The sequence below is a fragment of the Juglans microcarpa x Juglans regia genome, chromosome 6D (assembly GCF_004785595.1).
Source record: "Juglans microcarpa x Juglans regia isolate MS1-56 chromosome 6D, Jm3101_v1.0, whole genome shotgun sequence".
In the NCBI taxonomy this organism is placed as follows: domain Eukaryota; kingdom Viridiplantae; phylum Streptophyta; class Magnoliopsida; order Fagales; family Juglandaceae; genus Juglans; species Juglans microcarpa x Juglans regia.
The window spans coordinates 1198840-1221646 of record NC_054604.1 but is presented as its reverse complement, the minus strand read 5'-3'; the positions used below and the strand labels follow the sequence as shown (position 1 = coordinate 1221646).

At 34.8% G+C, this 22807-nt stretch overlaps 3 protein-coding genes across 7 annotated transcripts; 2 read left to right on the top strand and 1 right to left on the bottom strand.

Annotated features, from left to right (window-relative positions):
• Nucleotides 1–7022: 7022 nt before the first annotated feature.
• LOC121233978 (protein ROOT INITIATION DEFECTIVE 3-like) lies at nucleotides 7023–11229 on the bottom strand. 2 transcript variants are annotated; one of them, XM_041129766.1, is made up of 8 exons: nucleotides 10899–11229; nucleotides 9926–10039; nucleotides 9491–9624; nucleotides 9241–9385; nucleotides 8942–9144; nucleotides 8411–8532; nucleotides 7742–7974; nucleotides 7023–7439 (listed from the first exon to the last, which is right to left on the bottom strand). In XM_041129766.1, exons 1-8 carry the CDS (start codon nucleotides 11214–11216, stop codon nucleotides 7194–7196), a joined length of 1515 nt encoding a protein of 504 aa, XP_040985700.1. In that variant the 5' UTR covers nucleotides 11217–11229; the 3' UTR covers nucleotides 7023–7193. The 2 variants fall into 2 exon arrangements, with proteins under 2 accessions (XP_040985700.1, XP_040985701.1); XM_041129767.1 differs by having other exon boundaries at nucleotides 9044–9144.
• A 1621-nt stretch (nucleotides 11230–12850) lies between these two features.
• LOC121233981 (cycloeucalenol cycloisomerase-like) lies at nucleotides 12851–16447 on the top strand. The gene is made up of 8 exons (XM_041129773.1): nucleotides 12851–12999; nucleotides 13105–13262; nucleotides 13608–13691; nucleotides 13939–13980; nucleotides 14796–14906; nucleotides 14978–15169; nucleotides 15706–15803; nucleotides 16059–16447. The coding sequence occupies exons 1-8, from the start codon at nucleotides 12993–12995 to the stop codon at nucleotides 16243–16245; spliced, it is 879 nt and encodes a 292-aa protein (XP_040985707.1). The 5' UTR covers nucleotides 12851–12992; the 3' UTR covers nucleotides 16246–16447.
• Nucleotides 16448–17396: 949 nt separating this feature from the next.
• LOC121233979 (uridine kinase-like protein 1, chloroplastic) lies at nucleotides 17397–22784 on the top strand. 4 transcript variants are annotated; one of them, XM_041129771.1, is made up of 15 exons: nucleotides 17401–17718; nucleotides 18065–18156; nucleotides 19133–19202; nucleotides 19285–19403; nucleotides 19783–19879; nucleotides 20134–20213; nucleotides 20837–21031; nucleotides 21334–21417; nucleotides 21497–21557; nucleotides 21753–21813; nucleotides 21978–22071; nucleotides 22179–22251; nucleotides 22375–22457; nucleotides 22573–22582; nucleotides 22676–22784. In XM_041129771.1, exons 1-15 carry the CDS (start codon nucleotides 17511–17513, stop codon nucleotides 22720–22722), a joined length of 1374 nt encoding a protein of 457 aa, XP_040985705.1. In that variant the 5' UTR covers nucleotides 17401–17510; the 3' UTR covers nucleotides 22723–22784. The 4 variants fall into 4 exon arrangements, 3 of the variants coding, with proteins under 3 accessions (XP_040985704.1, XP_040985705.1, XP_040985703.1); XM_041129770.1 differs by having other exon boundaries at nucleotides 17397–17718; nucleotides 19285–19349; nucleotides 22573–22784; XM_041129769.1 differs by having other exon boundaries at nucleotides 17408–17718; nucleotides 22573–22784.
• The last annotated feature ends 23 nt before the right edge of the window (nucleotides 22785–22807 follow it).

Below are 22807 nucleotides of genomic sequence, written 5' to 3'. Positions count from 1 at the left end.
TTTTATAAAATAACTTCATTTTATAAAATTATTTTAATTTAAAACATAATCATATTATTAAGTTAGTGTTTAGAACACGTTTAATAAAATATTTTATATGATATAATTTGATATACAAGATAAATTTTAAATTTTAAATATTATAAATAAAATTTTATTATTTAAATAATATAGAAGACATGTCATATACGACGATTTGAAAATAAAATAACTATTCAGTTACTGTCCTCTTTATTCCTCTGGCACGCGCACGTGATTATTTGTCAAAACATTGGACGAATGGTCCGCTATTTTGGGGTTTTGATTGGTAAGATAATGAATAATGAAGGGATGAAAAGAAAAATTAGGAAAAGTAATGATATTCAATGGAATGAATGCAGTGTGATCTCCCCACTAATTTGATTGTCACATCCACTTTTGTCCAACATCATCTTACTTCTCCCTTGTTTTTTTTGGTAATCCCAAACAGTGAAATCCCCTTAATTAATCCAATTTGTTTGATTACTATCATTCTCGTTCGTGGGGCCTCCCTGTCTAGTGCCTGTACGAGATTCGTGTCACACATGCACCCTGTCTAGTGCCTGTACGGATTTGTTTTATAAATAAATTATATTCACGCTATATATTATAAGAATAATTCTAGATATAAACATTAGATGAATAAATTTTTTAACTTGAGGATTGCTACAAACGGCTCCTCAATTATAAGATCTACTAATTTAAGCAAAGTGTCTAATTTTATCATAAATAAATCACGCTTGATTTTATGAAGGGGGTCCTTAGTTATTATCATTTTAGTTTTGAAAATCATTTTTGTAAGATCTACTAAATTTTTTGAAATCTTTTATTTGTTGCTTCAAAAAATTATTTCTTGTATTTTGACCTTTGGGCATGCTACAATTTTTAGAAATTAAGTTTACCTTTGTCATGAAATCTTCATTACCATTTTGAAACACCAAATCATCTTGGTCTCTAGCTTCCTCCTCTACACGAATACGTGTGATTAAAGTCTCCAAAGAGGTCTCCTTTTGTTTATGGCGCATCGACTTTTAAAATTCTCTCCACGAAGGTGGTTGCTTGTCGATGATGCCACAAACAATTAGATTGTCTCCAATCTTGATGCCTTCGGATCTAATTTCAGCTACAACCATTTGAAAATCTTGCGCTTGCTCCGTAACGAATTTTTCATCTACCATTTGATATCGAAAGAAGCGACTTGTTGCATATTTCTTCACTCCGACTTCTTTCGTATAGTATTTACTTTGTAAAGCTTTCCAAATTTTCTTTGCAGATATATAAGTAGTATTGTAGTAATCATAAAATTGATCAGCAAGACAATTTAAAAGATATCATCGACAATTATACTCCTCTTTAGTATATTTTTGAATCTTTTCTTCGTGAGCTTTCACTTGTGCTTCAACCATGTTCTCGGTAGTAATCTTTCTAGGATTCTTTGCAGTGAGAACATAAGAAATGTTGAGAAGACTTAGATAGAAGATCACATTGCACTTCCATCTCTTGAAATGAGCTCCTTTGAACCTGAAGGGCTTGTTGAGATCTCCAATGCTTTTTATGGATTTTTCAATTGTAGGCTCCATGTCTGAATCTCCTTAAAATTGTTGGTGAAATACACAATAATATAATAAAATTTACAATAAAATTAAGACGAAGTTAGTTTGGATTGAGGCATGGAAATATCGCTCTCTTTAAGGAGATTCAAGTCCTCTGCGGTGTATAAAATCTCAAATTAATTGGTGCAACAGAAATCTTCTTGACTTGACTCCTCTAGGATACAACAGCCTAACTGATCATCGTATACCCTGAACCAACTCTGCACAAGTGGTTGAGCTCAAAATTTCACTCAAAGATCACGTTTCTTTTATCTGAAATACTCTCAAAAGTATCAATGTACAGTTCTACTAATTTTTTCTATAATATTGTACGGAAAAAAAACACCACATTGGAATGAAAAATCGACACACTACAATCTCTTTCCATTTTAAAAAGGAAGGTAGACGTTAATACAGACGACACAAAAAACATTCATTGCCAACTTAAAACGTAAAAATAAACCGACGTGCATAAATGATTTAAGAGAAAAAAAATTTAAACGTTAAAAAACGTTAATGGAAACATTGATAATGAACATCACTCGAAAGAAACGTATAAAGGCCAACGTTAACAACTAATAAGTATTCAATCCAAATTAAAACCCAAAGTAACGGCAATTTTATTATCAGCCCCGATTAAACACAACGTAGAAGATAAAAAACGCAAAGGCGAGCACTAATAGGAAATAAATATTATTAAAAACAAAAACTCTATTTGCACACGGGAGGGGTACCTCCCACGTACACGGGCTTCAACGTGGATAAATGAAACACTGCGTTTCATATGCAAGCAGATTCCCTTCCCTTGGTCACAGACACAAAGCAAGCTCTTCTACTTCTCCACCCACGAAGAGCTACATTTCGGTGAGGGAATTTGCTTCCCACAAGCCACGAAAACAGGTTATGCTTCTTAACTTCAACTCCTCTTCTTCTTCTTCATTTTTTGTCTTCGCATTCGTGGACCCAACCGTGTACCTCCCTGCCATCGTCTTTCCCAATTTTTGAAAGCCCGGAACCCTAACCCACGAAGAGCTTCATTTCGATGAATGTGAAGGGTGAATCTGCTTCCCACAGTCTTTGCATCCGAGCTCGCTACCTGGTTGTTCATTGGCACTACATGAATCCAGTTCCTCAGTTTTTCAAGAAATTTTTGGATAATAAGAATGTTTGTTTCGTGGGAATGGAAGATGAACTGAGAAAATTACTGGAATGACCAACTGAATGTAATCATTTTCACACAAGAGCTGTAGGACTGGGTCATTTGGCTGCAAGGGTTCTTAAGAACCCCGACCTTCAATGGCTTGGTTTGGTTGGGTTAGCAGTTACAGTTGGGCTGTGCTATAAGGAACCAAAAAATGGAACTTTTTCCGATTTGAGTTCTTATACGTTTTTTCGAAGAAAGAGATCGAGTGGCTAAGAAATGAAGAGAATGAAGAAAATTTCTGAGATGGAAAATAGGGATGAGTTTGGCACTAGATGATGAGATGGTTTCTCAAATCGAGATTTATTTATTTATTTATTAAAATAATAATATAAAAGTGACGTGGCTAATACCACGTCACACGATTCCACAACAAGTACCCAACACCGGGTACATGCAGTATAATTGTATTAAAAAATATTAGAGTAATTCTACTCTAAAGCCATTTGAGTTTCCAACACTACACACCAGCTGAGTTGGCTTTGTTTTTTTTTTTTTTTTTTCAAAACGCATCGTTAGACAGATACTCCTCCTCACGTTTTCCTCATTCTCCACGTTTCCTCCATTCGAAATATTACTTCTCCTCCATTCGGATTCGCGCCCTCCCGCCATTTGCAGTACGTCCACCTCTAATTGACCAAAAAAGGACAGATTTAGTAAGCTGTTGTGAAGCTCTTCTCTAAAGCTTCTATCTCCAGTATAAGGATTGAAAAGAATCCTGGAATTTCTCTAGATAAAAAGGTGAAGATGAGAGGTGAATCCAGGAACTCTTTCTATTATGTAATATGAATTGCTTAAAATCGATCATGTAGCATAAATAATCCCCCCAACAAGCATAAAAACCCCAAGCTCAGAAATCATAAAATCTATCATACTTACAGATCCGCAGCACAGAAATCACAAAAATCACAAGTAGAGTAGAATTTCTCAATTATACCCAACACAGAAATCACAAAAAGATCTAGGGTTCGGTTGGTGAGAATACCTCTCAAATCTTAATGGATCAAATGAACGTCACGGGGGAAAGGGATCTCACGGCGCGAGAGGGATTTTCATGGGAGATTTTTGGGTCCTCTTAGGGCATGCTTCGAGGGGTGTTTTTGGGTCCTCTTAGGGCGGTGCGGGAGGGATTTTCGTGGGGGAGAGAACCTTTTGACAGGGGAGAAGAAGCTTTCGGTAGGGGACGGGGGGCAAGGGATTCGCAGAGGGGAGGAGAGGGATTCTCGGAGGAGAGGGGAGGGCGAGGGGGAGGGGGGAGAAGAAGCTTTCGGCAGGTCATGGGGGGAGAGGGATTCCTAGAGGGGAGGGGGGAGATTCGTAGAGGCGAGGAGGGGAGAGGGATTCGGTAGTTCACCGGGGGAGATAGATTCGCAGAAGGGAGGGGGAGAGCGAAAGAAGAGATCGTGTAATTAAAGATCTGGACCGTTTTGAAAATAAATTCGATTTGCCACATCATTAGTATGTAGTGTTAAAGAATTAACCGACCTTAAAGTAGAATTTCTCAAATTACTAACATTCCCCCGCATCACTTCCTACAAACATCACTAAACGACAAACATACCATTTATTTCACTGGCCAATATGGGCCATATCACCTCTTGTGTGGTCGAAATCCATCATTATTAGGAGTTAGGAGTCAGGATCGTTGGAAGCCGAATCCGACCACTCACATTGGCTATGAGGAGAGGTCTCCCTTCCTAGACAGGCTTTTTTTTTTTTTTTTTTTAATAATTAAATTATCATTATTTTATCTTTATTTTTTAAATATCTAATTGAGTGACTTTATTCGAAATTCATTTTTTTAATAATTCGTTACTTTCTCTTTTATGCTCACTGGCACCGCATGAGCCCATCGGTATTTGCTAATGGACAAGTGATGCAAGCACTTTGATTGATTGATTATAATTAATTGATGGTATCATACGAAATTGAAAAAATTAATGGAAGGCTATCATAAATGGACATACTTTTAAGAAAAAAATAAATAAAGAAAAGATAAAGAAATTTACCATAATAAATCTAAAATTATAGAAGGTATTATAAAGTGAAATAACTGTTTAAAAATTATGAAGGATAAAAAATAAAGAAAGGTATTTTTATTTTTTGAATGAGGAGTGCTACCGCCATAAAAAAAATTACACAAAAGTAATTTCATAAATTGACATGGTTTCATGTGATTCGTCATATCTATTTTACAATAAAAATAATTTTACAATCTGATAAATCACATCAATCTATATATATTTGTGAGATTACTTTATATAATCACTTTATGATTAAAGTATTTCTCTTTTTGAATTCAAAGTCTTTGAATGGCCCATGAATAATGAAATAGTTACGGGAAAAAAAGTGTCTACTGGGCCTAAGCACTTTCAAATATGGTCTTGGTTACCTTGCTTTACAAAAGATAAATAAAAAATAAAGTTTATAAAGGCGGCTTTTTTTGTGGACTCGACGACGCAACTGCGGTTGATACAAGCTGGGTCGTGTCTACATAGTGAAGCCAAAACATTTTAAGCTTTTGCGGCAACAACTCAGTTATTTATTTATTTATTTTTATTTTAAACAAAAAAAAAATTGGAGCGTAATGTTGATGAGTTTAAAAAATTCAACTGATAAATAACAAAGAGAAAAAATATTTGTAACCGTAAATTATGTAATCGTCGCATAATCTTTTTTAAAAAGCGAATAAAATATAGGATCTACATGAAAAAATTAATTTCTTAATATTAGACTCTATTCTTTTTTAAAGCGATTATACAATATTTATACACTTTATAGTTATATATAGAATTACTCAATAACAAATAATGAAATATTCAAAACAAGGATCTAGATAAAGAAATATGAGAAGACACGAAACTCTCAAATGGACCTTACTTCTGACGATTATAATATGTGCCCAATAAGGCAAAGCCGTGACAATCTCAGATTGAAGCCCAATTCATCTTTTCAATAGTCCATTAAGAATATGAAGAAATAAAGCTAGGCAAAGCCCAATTCAAGATGATGGCTTGGACGTTGGTACTATGCTCGTATATAAATTAAATGATAAATAAAATATATAAAATATAAATAAAGAAAGAAATATAGATTTATTATTTTCAGCATAGAAATTTATATCCACGGATCGTTTGGAGGTAAAATTTATTATGTTTAGTTATTTTTCAATCTCTCGTGATCTCCCGTAACTTTCATGACCTCTCAAAGAACTAGATCCTAATTCATTTTATATGTTGTGTTATACAGAAATTTTATACTTTTATATACTACTTAAAAATATGTAATTTTATTTTTTTATCCTTATATTTTATATTTCAATTCAATATGAAATATGACAATAAAAAAGTAAAATTATATAAATTTAAGTGGGGTGCAGGATATAAGGGCTTATGTCTAGAATTTTTCTTCATTTTATATCCAACAAAACCCATTCTACTAAAGTTTTTCTTCCGTCTGTATCTCTTCCCGTTTGTGGAGCAAGAAAGCTAAAATTATGTTTCTTCCGCAGGCTGTTGAACTCAAGATGTCAGAAGCAAGAGACAGTGGATTTGGATTCCCCAAGTTATCATCTTACGTATTGAAGAACAATTTTTCTGCAATCTCTCATCCTATGAGCAATGCAACCACATTTTTCTAGGCTGAATTCTGTTCTAAACCATACTCATGGAAGATTTTATTTACGCAAGCAAGGATCTTGATTTTCCAATGTCTCAGGACTCACTTTTACTCGAGTCCTTTAATTATTTCATCAGGCTTCACAAGATGTTTGATGTCCTGCACATTGCCAAGCTTTAACAATCCTGCCCTTTCTGTTTCTATCTCTGACCGTCATGCAACCTTAATCCCTCCATCTTCGCTTTCAAGGCCTCTTTCCCCCAGCTGTTTTGCTTGTTTCAAAATGAATTCTGCCAACAGGATTATAGGACAAGAAATGATAGCCGCAGTCGTGAGATCGCAAGCACCGTGCAATCACTTTGATTACTTTGAAAAAAGTAAATAAATACGAGACCCAGAAACTAATTTTGTAATAGTAGATTTCACTCTTTTTCAAAATGACTGTATAGCACTTGCGCACTTCACGACTGTATGTATTATTACTCTTATAGGACTAACACTAACATTATAGTAACATCAAAATGAGAAGATAAAAGGAAAACATATGTAAAGACAAAAAGGAAGGAAAAAGAGAGAGTCTCGAAACAAGAACAAATAGAAACGATGTGAATTTATTAAATACAATGGTTACAAAGCTAAGAGAGGTGGCAAACGGAGCCATCATTTGTATGTGTAGTCCTATTATTCTTTGTAGGCCAAGGGAGAAAAATACAATCAAAGAAGATAGCGAAACTCAAGTCACCTATTGCAAAACCATTGATAAATTAAGCTGAAGATTGTGATTCCTCTGCCCCTTGTAGTATAGTCTCGACCTTCAGCTTCTTTCTTTTTTTGGATGTGGAAGAGTCAATTTCAGTTGGCCATAATAATCTGCACTGCATCAAGTCAAGCAAACGTGACTGCAAATGCTTATTCATCTCCATGACGTGCTTTGTCATTCTTGTGGCCCACATCCGATTCTCTATGCATGTTTCCACCTTCATTTGCATGGCTGCCGGTGTTTGTTCTTTCTGCTCAAATTCCAATACACAGAAAGAGGATCTTGACAATTGCTCGTCCATATAGCATAACATCTCTAAATTAAACTAATAAGACATAACATTTGCTATAAAATATTTACTATTCTTCCCACTTTTCCTACAGCAAGAAGTCATGGGACATCATATTATTACACAATGTGACTCATTAGTCTTCTTCGGGTATAAACTTAGAGTGTTATTTGGTGATTCAATGGTAAATCGGATCTATATGTTATGTTAATGGTCTGTGCATGTGTCAACAATCGCACGTTGTTCATGAGAGAGGAAGAGACCTCCAAATCAGACATATGCTGGTTTGATGAATGAGTGCTTCCCGAATCGAAGCAAGTTTGCGTTCCTTTAAAGGAACGAGGCAGGGAAAGGAGAGTGGCTGTTCCCTTGGATGAGTTGGCTGGCTGAGGATACTTGTCAAGCAAAGAAACATGAAACTGGTTCAAAACTCCCAAATGGTTTGATGCAGAAAGCAGTGAGGATTGCGGAATCACCATCATATTAGTTACTGCCCCTGCTTACAGATGAAAAAAAAAAAAAAAAATCTTGATCATGCAAAATTGGTGGTTATATCAAAAGATATGTATGCTAAATTATGCATATAGGTGGTATACATCAATACATGGATTCTGAATATAAGTGCATGTAGATTGTATAAATATAAATATGGTCATATGCAAATAGACATTTATATGTATGTGTCACTCACATGTAAGAAAAAGTTTCACCTCCCCCAGGTGATGTAGGGCAAAAGAGTGAGTACTCTAGCTATCTGGTTACTAAGAAATACAAAGGAAACAAAAGAAAATTGATTTTTTTTTTTTTTAATTTCTGTAGTTTGGACTATTCATCATGCTTAAGATTTTCATTTTTTGGTTCTGAATAATGTAGGTTTTTTTGTTCAAAGAATAAAGTGCGTTTTGAATGTGAAGAAGAGCATTTATGCATACCTTTTTGATGGTTGAATCTCCGGATGATCATCCTGTTGACTACATCCCATATGCAGATGGTGCAGTCTGCAGATGCGGATATCAGACCCAATCCACTGATGGTCAATGCAGTTATGGCTCCACTGCATGGATGGTAGGAAAAACTGATTTTATTACATGAACATGTGATCAAAATCTATCCAAATAATTAACCAAAATGACGAAGGATGAAAATTTAATGCTCAAAGTTCATTGCATGCATCTCTACATTTGTGCGCGTGCGCGTGCGTGCGCGTGCGTGCGCGTGAGTGGGCATGTTTGTTTACAATCTGCACTTTCAGTGAAGTTTCCAAATGGGTTTCAAAGCCAAAGAACCTAGTAAAGATAAGAGGAGCTAGTTTATCATGATTCAGTAGCCATATAAGACTATTGGGAATCAAATTAACTCATAAAAATGAGATTCAAAGTCACTAGGTCTTTCAACAGTTTATTCCTGTGACAGGAGATTCAGGTCTCCAATGAGTAACTGGAAACTCAAGCACCATACATTACTTGTGTCCTTTTAACACAACTGCTTGGTCTTCTGCAACATAGAAAGAGTCCTCCAATAGTCCAATATCAAGCTTGTTGACAAAAATTCTTCCGTCTACACACCCACAGAACAAAATCTCCTCTTCTGGGTGAAGTACACTTGCAGTTACTCCTAGAGGATAAACTTGAGTTTGAATAAGCCTTCCGGTGACAAAGTCCCAAACCTACTTGATACAGAATAAACATTGTGGTAAGGAAAAATTCCAATGTCAACAAGAAATATTAGGAGAATGAACAATGATGCCATATAGTTTGGTCACCTTGCATGTACCATCAAGAGAGCTTGATACTAAAAGTGAACTTGAGCTGCCTGATGCTGTCAGCAGACTGGTGATAGAGGATACATGCTCTGATGAATAATGTAACAAAGGAGGCAAGCTTCTGGAATCTTCCATGTCTATCAAACTTCCATCAATTTAATTGGAACAATGAATCATTAGAAAGGCTTTAAATCTCTTATGTTTTGTCTTCCAGAAATTAAGTACCAATAGAAAAAGAATTGGCGTTTACCTAATTACTGACCAAACACAGATCATACCATCCTCTGACCCAGAAATAAGAAGAGAATCATCATTGGAAAATAGCAAGCAATTTACAGATTTGTGATGAGCATGCCAAGTCTTGAGCAATATTCCACTAGCAATCTGTGGTTTATCTCAAGCACATCAGAATGTAAAACTGTCATCCCCCAACCAAGTTGACACTCTCATTGCGCCAAAATATTGAAGAAAAAGAAGTAAGAAATATGAATACTAACGGCACATAAATATATTTCTAGACACACCATGCAGCTGCTAATTTAAAATCCATGTTAAGGAATTTATCATATGGAACAGGCTTTGGCTGCTCCATACCAGGAGAGAACATTTTCTGTTTAATATAATATATATATATATATATATATATATAATACAAATAATGCAATTTGATAGAGTTCTTGCTAACCTCCCAAAGATAAGCATTTCCAGAAAGTGCCCCACCCGCTAGATATATGCCATCATTTGTGCAAGAAAGTGGCCCAATGGCCTCCACTGGGTAACTCCGAAGGGGTGGTCGAGGCTGAAGGTTAGAAAATTTAAATGAAACAAGTGAAACTTCCTAGTATAAACAGAGTTTTAAAGGCAAATTGTAAAGTCCAGCCAGAAGTTAAATTGAAAGCTTCAAATTCATAGATGATGGATCTCCAGCAAATTACAACTGAGCAATGATTTTCCCAGTGCAATAATCATTTTTCTCACTGAAAATGAAAAACAAAGCCCAACTAAGCCATATTATTGTGCTCGGCATAGATCTAATTTTTCTCTCCTTATCTTTTCCATGCATTTTTTGAGCAGCCAAACGAATCATAAGACTATTAGATATAAACGAACAGAGACAAAATTAGCCTAAAAAAAAAATCATAATCAGATTGAGTGAATGCTAACATTTAAGGAGGAGAAAGGATTTTTCACTGATACAAGACCTCAGTGCAAGAACCAACATTTTCCAATTGACCAATGATGATCCATTGAGGCCCGATCAATCAAAGAATAGAGTCAAAGTTTGCAGCAATTATTCGAACATTCAATGACTGAAATAAGTAAAAGATAGGTAAAGAAGAAAAATTCAAGCATCTCAGAAAGCATATAGCTATTTACATAATCAAAGTACAGAAGCAGAGGATTAAAGTTACACATTTAAGGGATCAATTCCTATTTACAATTGCCCTGAAACTAACCTGCAACATCCTACATGGAGTCAAGATTCATCAAAGAATGAAATCCAATGACCTTGTATTGACTATTTAAAAACTGATCATAAATCCATCTTGATTATACTATGCATGCAAAATAGATCATGTTGCGTTTAATACCCATAATAATACTGATTATCAAGGGAAACTCATAAAACTGAAATGGAAGTCCGTGCTGATCACTACCTTATTCAATGCCCAGATAAAGATGGCTCCACCACCAATAGATCCATGTCTGTGAATCTGAGAAGCTACAAGGAACTGCTTTCTCAAGCATAGTAACCCCTGAGCAGGGGAGGCACTGGTGGGTATGTGTAGGAGATGATCGCCCGTCTCCATGTCCCATATCGTTATGCCAATTCCCATGCTCTTATCACTGCAAACCACCAAAGCCTCCCTACCCTTGTCCATCTCTTCTGAGTGTGAAACTGTGTAAACAGCGATATAAAGGAATTCTGAAGCATTTTTTTTTGCATGCGAAGGGCTTACTTTGAGGAAGTGCATGGGCTGAATGACGCATGGCACGCAGATTTGTGAAAGTGACAAAGGTAGTAGATGAATTATCCACAGTTTGCATATCTCGCCAATCTCAGCACTCGCGAAGTACTGAAGACTATGGCCAGTTGGCTCTTGTACACGTGTGCTACATGCAAACCAACAGTGAACTGTCAAGAATCCAATGACAACATGGAGTTGATCATGTTAGCACATCCGACACAGACTCCCACGTAAGCATCGGATACTCCGAAATGATGAAGTATTGGTAATGACGCTATAATTTCAAAGTACTTCAGCTTTAATTGTAAAATTAGTATATGTATTCTTTTGTTTTTGTAATTTAAGACCTCAATTTTTAATTTTTGTAAAATTAATATTTAAAGTTTTAAAAAACTCACAATTAAATACTTCCGTTAAAAAATTAACGAGAGAGTACGTATTTGTTTTTGATTGACTGACATGTGATATCAATATTCAAGTAAGATAAGAGGAGGTCGGCGAAAATACTTAACTCAAAGTTTTTTTTTTTAATTTCATATATTAACTTAAAAAAAATGAAAAACTGTGATATGAAATTATAAACACGTTGAAAACCCTTATAGTGATTTACAATTAACCCTATTCATTATAATAATATAAAAAAAGAAAAGGAAAAAAAAAGGTTTTAAAATAGTTATCCTTAAAGCCAGGCCGTGCATCGATCTTACTGTATGAGTTAATTATATACTTACGTATCATTTACTATTATTTTACTACTCAGTTGTTATTATTATTATTATTATTATACTTTTTGAATTTGGATTAAAAATCTTAAAACAATACATTTTATATAATTTAAAAGAAAATAAATTCAATTAACCAACATAATCATGTAGTTTAATTAAAAATAAACTCAATTTTATAAAAATTGACCTTTATGCTGGTTGATTGAATTTATTTTATTCTAAATTTTACAAGAAGGTCAAGTTCTGAAATTCTTAATCTAAATTTAAATAGTAAAAAAAATAACTAAATAATAAAACAGTTATAAATAAAATATAAAAATATCATTATTCTATAAGATAATAAATAATATTTATAAGAAAAATGCTACTCTTACCATTCATTCTTACCACTTGGATTTACTGCTGTGATTTTTTTACTTTTTTAAAATATGTAAAAGTGTTAAAAAATACATGTAAGAAAAAAAAATTAATATATCTAACCGTAGCTCCTAGCGGATATATTTTTTACAATACTTTACACAATTATATTTTAAATTACTGTATTTTTGTAAAACAATTTATAAAAATAATATTATCTTATAACATTGTTATGAAATATATTGTAAAAATATATTGTGTTTATATCATTACTTATTTTAAAAAGTTATACAATTTGAAAAATAATAAACACATAATTTTTCATAACATTTTACACAATAATATGTTAAAAGGAAGGTTATTTTTATAAATTAACTTGTAAAACTAAGATCATTTTATCAAAATATCTTTATTTTATAATATATGTTATAAAATATGTTGTGTGAATATTATTATTCATACAAATTAATTTACGTGACGAAGCTCAGCCTACGTGTGCGCGACGACCAATGTCAATTGGGTAAAATGATTCGTAAAAGGAGCCTACTTTCGCCTACATAGATCTACTCTGTGTCAGTTTGTACAGTGCCCTACTAGTTCGCAGCTTTATAATGCCACGAATGGCGCATTCTGAGACTCCATCGTCGACGTCGTCAAGAAGTCCACACTTTTCTCTCAATCTGAGATCCCAATACCCAAAATGGGCGGTAATTTCCCCATCATCTTCAATTTCTTAGCTCTCTCTTAACTTACTGTCCAGGGTTTATGCTAATCCCAGCCTCATAAGTACCGACATTTGGCAATTGGTGCAGGTGCAAAATCGGAATCGGAAGCGGCTGCTTCCCATTGCTCCAGCTTGTGGCTCGCTCCTGACCCGAGCAAGCGATGGGGCGAGCTCTTCTTCCTCTGCTACACTCCCTTCTGGCTCACTCTCTGCTTGGGCATCGTCGTCCCCTACAAGCTCTACGAGGTTCATCTTGGACCTTTTAGTCGTTCCTTTCTGTTTGGTTGGTGCGAAACTAAGTAAAATGAAAAAAAGCGAATTTGGTCCTTTTTAGGTCTATGCCAGCTGCTATATAGCTGTTTTTATGACTCGTTGACTTCAAATGTAGCTGAATAATTTCATTCATTTATGTTGTTCAATTTTATACGCATATGGACATGTTATGCTCACTTGCATTTTGCATATGATTAAAAATAGAAGTAATGGATTGCTAATCAAATCTTAAACTGTTGTCCGTTTCCAGTCTCTCTCTTTCCCTCTGAGATAATCTGTCAAACTTTCTATAAAAAGTATCATTTTCATACTTGACAGAGCTTTACGGAATTGGAGTATCTAGTTCTGGGATTGATTTCAGCAGTTCCTTCGTTCTTGATACCAATGCTATTTGTTGGAAAGGTACATTCTTGATTTTTTCCTCAACTTTTCATCTTGCTAACTGCCACCTGAGCATTTCATAACTCTGTATAATTAATCGCTATTCAACTACGCACTCTGATGCCAAAAAGCTTTTCTTTGGGGGGGGGGGGAATTGACTGATTGCTTAAAAACATAATTTGGTGGTTCAAATGCTAATGGAGGTAAACCTTAGTCCCTATAGATTGTTTTTGTGCTCATTTTCCTTTTATTGGGAATTCTTATGCAGGCTGATAGCCATATGTCTTGGAAGGATCGTTATTGGGTCAAGGCAAGTACTTATTTCTTGGGTGATACTTACCATGATAATGATGAATTTATGGAACAGTTAAAGTTGTATCTGGGGCATGCATCTTCTGGACAATGTGTGACTTGTTTTTATATATACAAGATATTGTGTATAGTTGAGATGGAGCTAGCTGTTGCACCGTCTTTTTGCATATTTGTAACCTCGTATTGCATCTGAGATATGAATATATAAATGCTAAATCTATGCTTAGCATGCATTCCTACTAATTGGCTATGACTTTGATGATAAGAATTGTATTACTCCATGATAAAAGTTTCAGCTGTTCCTTCTCATGTCTCTCATGTCTATGGTAGCTGGTAGTTGATAGAATAATTTGAACAGAATGTCTAAAGGTAGGGGTTTCAAGTTTTGATGTGATTATCAAGGGAATTCTTCTTTAAATGGTTTCACTTTCATTTGGCTTTCTGGGGCCTTTGTCAATTAAATATCTTCAGCATGAATTCAGTGAGATGTTATGATGCAGCAATTCAGTGATAGACTGATATCTGTTTTTGTCGGTTAATGATACTTCTAAGCTTTTTGGTAAGATGTAGAGCATACTATGAAAAAGGACATTGCTCCATAGATATGTTGATACGACTAGAAGCTGGATTGACTCAATACATAAACGCCATGGCCTGGTTTATACAAGATTACTTTGGCATTTGAATAGTGCTTGTCTCTCATCTGCTTATTATTATCAGTCAATCTGATCGGGTTGGTGATATGCCTCTCAACAAGTTATATCTTTTCTTGTATCATATTTATTATTGGCCTTAAACTTATTGTTATGGCAGGCCAGTCTCTGGATTATAATCTTTAGCTATGTTGGGAATTACTTTTGGACCCACTATTTCTTCACAGTTTTGGGAGCTTCTTATACATTTCCATCGTGGAAAATGAACAATGTAAGCCAAAAAGTCCTCTGTAGTTAGATTACATGTTCCTGTGCTTAATCACTTATTTTGTTTCTTTGCAGGTACCACACACAACTTTCCTTCTCACACATGTTTGCTTTCTATTTTATCATGTTACATCAAACATAACACTTCGCCGACTACGGCATTCTGTTGCTGACTTGCCGGAGAAAGTTCGTTGGGTTACTGAGGCTGCATGGATTCTGATTCTTGCGTATTTCATAGCATACCTTGAGACTCTAGCCATTTCCAATGTATGTTATGACTGTGGCCTGTGAGTGGATTTAAGGCTAGCTGAATTAGAATGGTGCAGTATTACCAAGGCTTCTTGGTATAGAGCTTGTTGATTCTTCACCATCAAACTTGATCTTCACAACCTTTTCTTGTTAGTCTTTTCATTACCATCATGCAAGTCTAAGGGGTTGTTTGGATGTTGAGATGGTTTCATCTCATCCCATCTCAATATCCAAACACCACTCAAACATACACTTTTTAATTTCAAATTTTCAATTTTTTCATCTAATTCATTACCTAATCATTACAACTTTTCCAAACTTCCAAACAAAACACAAACAATTCAACTATTTCAAATCCCAAAACAAAAATAATATTCTAACAATATTTTAACTTCAATATTTTTATTAAACCTTTTCTCTCTCCTTTTCTAAAACCCCATAAAACACATAACTCAAACTATTTCACTATTATTCACATATTTTTCATCTCATCTCATTCCTCAAGCATCCTCTAAAATGTGTTGGCAATGATGTTTTATGTTGAATATGTGCAGTTCCCTTATTATGAATTTGTGGATCGGGCATCTATGTACAAAGTTGGGTCCTTGTTTTATGCCATCTACTTCATTGTAAGCTTCCCCATGTTTCTGAGGTAGGAATTCGACCACTAGTCATTTTCAATTGTTTGAGCTCTCCTTCTTTAGTACTTGTACAATTTCACTTGCTGATTAGATTGAAAGAATTAGGCATTTCCTTGCTTTAACCATGACTGTGCATGCTCTGCAAATTTTCCTGTATTTGTCTGTAGTTAAAAGAATACCGTAGTGTAGAATATAACTTACAATCGTTAATATATGTGCAACATTATATTGGTTTTCCTGAAGGCAATTCATTAATATATGTGCAGAATTGATGAGAAACCGGGTGATTCATGGGAATTACCCAGAGTGGCTGTCGATGCTCTCGGTGCTGCAATGCTGGTTACTATAATACTTGATTTGTGGCGCATCTTTCTAGGACCTATTATTCCAGATTCAAAACAGTGCCTTCAACCAGGATTGCCATGGTTTCCAGCACATGCCAATGAAACTTGACAAAACAAGGACCCCTTTAACTTCCCAGCCGTGGCCACTGAGATAACCATCCCCTGTAATTTCTTCTTGTTGATGCTGTAATGCGTGTTGTACCTGGTTAGACCATTGTATTTCTCCTCCTCTGTACATTCGAAGGTATTATACGAGCTAGCAGAAAACAATCATGTAAACTATTGCACTTGATAAACTTCGTGTTGCGTTTGCACGTTCTCCAGTTCTTTCATTAGATAATTTCTCACTTTGAGAATATTGTTCTCGCAGTTATAATGTGTTTTAATATTTGTGATGAAAATAATAAATAATTATTTATTCTTTTGATTTGTGATGCATAAAATAATGAAAATTTCTTCATGTTTGAAGAGGATAAAGCGATTATAAGAAAAAGATATGAATAATATTTTTTTCCTTAATTAAAGATGCAAACACACTCGTAGTTGTTTTATTCGACATCTTAAGAAAAATTATATTTACAAATTAATATAGAAGCCATCATTCACACGGTTGGTTAAAAGAGTAATATTTATGCTCTGTTTGCATTCAGAAAGTGTCTCGTCTCGTCTCATCTCATCATTATAATTTTTTTAAATTTTAATTCAACTTTTTTAAATCTCAAAATAATAATAATATTAAAAAATAATATTTTAACAATATTTTTTATAACTTTTATTTAAAATCATCTCTAAATCCAAACTAATCCTTACTTATCTTTTAAATTAAATTATGTTACGAGAATAATTTGTGATGTAAAGACTTTAAGGTAGAATTATTCTAACTAAAATATAGATAATATATATGTTTGAGAAAATAAATAAATAAATATGTGAAGACGTAAATTAGAATGAAAAATTATACTCATTATTTCTATGCTGTACATCACACATAATTTTTTATTTTTTATTTTTTTCCTTATTAAATATGCGATGTATGGATGATGAGTAGAAAAATTCAACTAATTTAGAGAGAATAAAATTAAAAATAATTATGGTGTGCGAAAGCTCATTTAGAATAATCTTTCAAATGAGACGAACGGTAATCGAATCCAACATGGGGCCGTACTGAAAACAGAATTTTGAGCGTTAGAAGCTTTTGTTTGCACATGAAAAACCCCTCCATTGGTAGAGATTCGCTTGCAGCTTACGCGATTCACCATCTTTCTCTATTCTGATTCTAATTACTTGTTATAAATATTACCAACGTTTTGGAATCAAATTATAATATCAAAAGATCCCCCCACAAACAAAATAAGGGAAGTGATCATATATAAAATGGCTGAAGAAACAACAACGCCTTCTGCAGCAATGGAGTATCCGATTGAAGCTGCCTCCGGTATCCACTTCTCCGGTTTACGTCACGACGGCCTTCTTATCTCCCCCGCGTCATCTCCAGCTTCCTCGTCTTCTCAACGTGTTTTGTCCTCCTTCCCTGCAAGCCCCGGTGATCTTAGCGCACCTCCCAAACAGCCCTTCGTCATCGGTAATGTATATAATACTATACGGTATATGTATTGTATGTTGCATATTCATATTATTCTGTTCTTGGGACCAGAACTCTGAGATCGCCAAAAAACCACTCTCCGGTTTTTTGCTTTTAGTGTTAAAAGGGTAATAAAGAAAAAAGGAATGCTCTGATTGACAGCTTAGATTGCATTTTCAATTTCAGTTTTCTCGGGATCCAAACAGACTGTGAACTTGATCATATTCTTACGGATATTGAAATATGAAGATCAACAGTACTTTGTCTGCATTGTGAGTGGTTAATGCTACGTGACGGGAAACGTTCCTACGTTAATTAATTTTTTGTAAATTTCTGAAAATTTCAGGGGTATCGGGAGGTACGGCATCGGGCAAGACGACGGTGTGTGACATGATAATTCAACAACTCCATGACCATAGGGTTGTGCTTGTCAATCAGGTATAATTCCATTTTTCTGATCATCAATCTGTTTATTATAAGATTCTTATAAAATAGACGTATATACACATACCTCGATGAGCTTTGCAAAGCTTGTATTTGTACTGCTCCAACCCTGGAGGGATATTTTATATTAACCGTTTCTGAGAAACTCCGATAGAATTTAAGAAACAGAATATGCTAATTGTTGATTCATTTTTTGGATACGACGATCAACAATGGCCTGATGGCTCGGAGATAGGAGGGCTATAAACGGAAATTGGTTGATTGTGATCAATAGTGGAAAATAAAGGAGATGATATTTTTACGTGAGCAGGCACTATTTTGCTTATGTCTGCGAACAGCCTGTTGAAAGCAAATCTACCATGAATTGTAAGAAATATATTGTAGAGCTCGTTACAATGGGATTTCTCTCTCCTTTTGCTCTATCAATGATTCCCAATAGCAAGAAGAAGAGGATGAAGATTGACCGCATTATTTTGTGCCTCTTTGAGTCAATTGCTTGTGCAGCCTTCTTTTTATTTGTTGGACTATCTTGCAGGTTCTATACAGGTGTGCGACAGGACTCACGTCACTTGTCATGTCTTTCGCTATTTTTTGAGACTATCGAAAACGAAACTCCAATACAGAATCTAAAAAATTAAGAGAATACCATATTGGAGATTGCTTAGTTATTAAAAAAAAAAAGGTAATATAATTCAACCTCTTATTATTCCATTTCCACCTATGGAGTGGTCCAAAAATTAAAAATCACAATAAAATATAATAACGGCAGTAAAAACTTAGTCTTGCTCTATTCTATGTAGTTCTTATCGTCCCTGAGTTTCTAATCTATTGGAGTAGTATCCTACTTGTGCTTTGTTGCCTATCATTGATTCCATCGTTTTTTCCCTCATGGATGATACTATTTTTGTTACTATTTCAACTGAGTAAGATTCTTTAGTTTCTTAACAATTTTTTTTAATAATTTTCGTAGGACTCATTCTACCGTGGTCTAACAGATGACGAATTGAAACATGTCCACGAGTACAATTTTGATCACCCAGGTAAGCCTACTATGGACTAATAGCACTCTAGGTTTTGAATATCTTGTGAATGTCTAGTAATCTGGTTATGTTTTCTCCGTAGATGCATTTGACACAGAACAACTCTTAGAGTGCATTGGCAAGCTTAAATCTGGTCAGCCTGTTCATGTACCAATATACAATTTTAAGGACCATCAAAAGTGCTCTGACAGTTTTAGACAGGTATATTTTATGTTTTAAAATAAACCTAGTATTGGGGTGCAAGTTGATGTCGGGCTTGTGCTCTTGGTAAAGTTTGTGCAATGTTTGAGCCAATGTCTCTTTTAACAAGTTAATGCAGATAGAAAAATATGAAGTTGGGACCTGTAATTTAATGGTCTGACCCCTAATGTGAATTCTGAGTGTACCTGCCGTATTTTTCTCTTCTTTTCCTTTCTAAAGCAGGGTTAAGAACATGAAAATATGTAAATATAATATATTATTGTATCATTAGTCGAAAACATATATCATTTTAATGTCTGTACTGTTGCCTAATTGTCTCAATTAGAAGGTTTACTGAACGAAAATTTTCATTTTGTTTTGTTTGTTCGTACTTTGGCAGGTCAACGCATCTGATGTAATCATATTGGAGGGGATATTGGTTTTTCATGATCAACGTGTCCGCAACTTGATGAATATGAAGATTTTTGTCGATGCAGGTTATAACTAGTTAAAATTTTGGGTTTGTGAACCTAAGATTGCTGATATTCCATAATATAAATACTATCACTAGCTATTTATGGACAGTATCCCTTTTTTTTTTTTTTGGACGTTATCCTTGCCTAATGTCCGTAAATAACTTTGCATCTGCCACTAATCTCTGTACTTTTTAGCTTCTGTTCAGAGCACTTTCAACTGGTATAATTTTTTTGTCATCTGATCACCATCTTTATGGTCTTACATTTTTATTTAGACGCTGATACAAGGCTCGCCCGAAGAATAAAGCGTGACACTGTTGAGAGGAGCAGAGACGTACACTCTGTTCTTGAACAGGCAAGAATCCCTTTGCTTTTTCTAAACTCATTGATATAACATAATTGAAACCGAGGCCATGTATAGACGTGCGTCCATGTCAACGACAGAGTGAGAAGTGCATTTGGGCAAACCAAGAGCTCATGTATGGTGCATACCCTGCAAGCATAAAGAGGATCATATGCCTTTGTAAGGATTGGAGCCCGATACATCTTCTCATGCTTATTTTAAAATTTTATCTTCTACAGGTCCCTCTGCAAAAATACAAATGAGAAAAGATCCTAGTTATAGATTATTACAACGCAGTAACACTAACATTGCCATACAACATACAGACATCCATGCAATAGTAACAACTTAAGTTACTCTAAAACAAGGGAAAAGGGATCAGACTGCAAATTGTCATGTTTTTGTTTTATCTTAGTTTAAACACCAACACGTATTCATGATTATTGGTGTTGGATAACGTGTCCAGTAACTGTTTTCTTGCCTGTATCATTTTGTTTCTGGTCTATGTTTTCTTGCATTTTCAGCATTCCATAATTCTTGGGTATCTAGTATTCTGTGCTCGAGTTTTGATTGTGAACGAGTTTCAATCATTCACACTATAAAATATGGTCTCCGACTATTTCATCAACTTGCAGTATTCAAAGTTTGTCAAGCCGGCTTTTGATAATTTTATTCTTCCATCAAAGAAGTATGCAGATGTCATCATACCCCGGGGTGGCGAGAATCATGTTGCAATCGATTTAATTGTGCAGCATATCCACACAAAGCTTGGTCAGCATAACCTCTGCAAGATATATCCCAATCTGAATGTAATTCTTTCTACATTCCAGGTATTCATCATCTTTTCTTCTTCTTTCTATCCAATAATAGGGTATTGCATTGTTTTGTGAGTTAGACTGGACATTACTCTGATAGCATAACGATGAGTGAGTAACGAGTATTAATCCCAGCAATTATGATTTTCATTGGGTGCATAGAGCTGTGAAATGTTATGAGAGAAGAGTAGAACAAATATTACATGGGATAGAGAATCCAGCTACATAGTGTGCACCTGAGTTTCCTAATCTTCTCAAATTGAGCTTCATTTTATATTTCTCCAGTACTTTATGTAATTTTGGGATCTATTTTACAGATAAGAGGCATGCACACACTGATTCGTGACAGGGAAATATCAAAACATGACTTTGTTTTTTACTCGGATCGTCTAATTCGTCTGGTATGCAGTGCCTAATTTGTTTACCCCAAGGACCATTAGTTTAGTGTCTAAGCAATTCTAAGAACCCTTAATTTTTCAGGTGGTGGAACACGGTCTTGGTTACTTGCCTTTCACAGAGAAGCAAGTAATCACTCCTACAGGTGTGTGTGTTTAGGGGGGAGGGAAGAAAAATGAAAATGGTACAACTCAAATCTGTTTATTATGGCAAACAAAAAAAATTGCATTTCATTGAAGTGCACACTCGAGATGAAATGCAACAAGTATTATCTATACTTGGTGCTGCTATGTTAAACTCAGCTATAAATCACTTAGAATATCTTGTCATTCTATTCCAGGATCAGTGTACACTGGAGTTAATTTCTGCAAGAAATTATGTGGTGTATCCATTATTCGAAGGTGAGCACAGAATCAAGTGCTGTTTTGTTGTTGGGGTTCATTGGTTTTGGATCAGAGAAGAACCTCTCTTCGTTTGATGGAGGAATTTATGTCCTTTTTTTAATCAAACTATTTAATAATCTAGCAATTGTAAAACTGATTTTCTAAGCTGTTTGTATTTTCAGTGGAGAGAGCATGGAGAACGCACTACGTGCATGCTGTAAAGGAGTTAAAATTGGAAAAATCCTCATCCACCGCTCAGGTGACAATGGGAAACAGGTGCTATTAACACAACTTGAAATGTGTATTTATTGAGTTCTAATTCTGAAACGTGAAAAGGAGTTCCCTTCATATATCAAACAAACACTCCTTCCTTTTCCATGCAGCTAATATATGAGAAGCTTCCAAAAGATATTTCACAACGGCATGTGCTCCTTTTGGATCCAGTTCTTGCTACTGGTGACCATTCAACTTGAATCATATCATTATCATAATAAACATATAATTATATATATATATATATATATATAATTATAGTTATGTGGATGCAAAAAGAGACAGAGCCTTGTTTAAATATTGCAGGTAATTCTGCCATCCAAGCAATTGGACTTCTTGTACGAAAGGGAGTCCCAGAGTCTCAAATTATTTTTCTCAACCTCATATCTGTGAGTTAGCTGCTTCCTCAATAAGTCCAGATTTATTATTTTTGGTACTTCTAACTTTTCCTCAACCTCATATCTGTGAGTAATTTTTTTTTTTTTTTTGGGTTAATGAATTCAGGCTCCTGAGGGTATACATCGAGTATACAAACAGTTTCCATCACTAAAAATCGTGACTTCAGAGATTGACGTGGCACTGAATGATGAATTCCATGTGGTACCAGGGATGGGAGACTTTGGTGACCGCTACTTTGGTACTGATGACGTTTAGCTAGCTTCTTCTTTGCATGATGAGACAACAAAGGACTTTTAACAGAATACCAATAAGTTCTTATAAAAAAAAATACATATATATA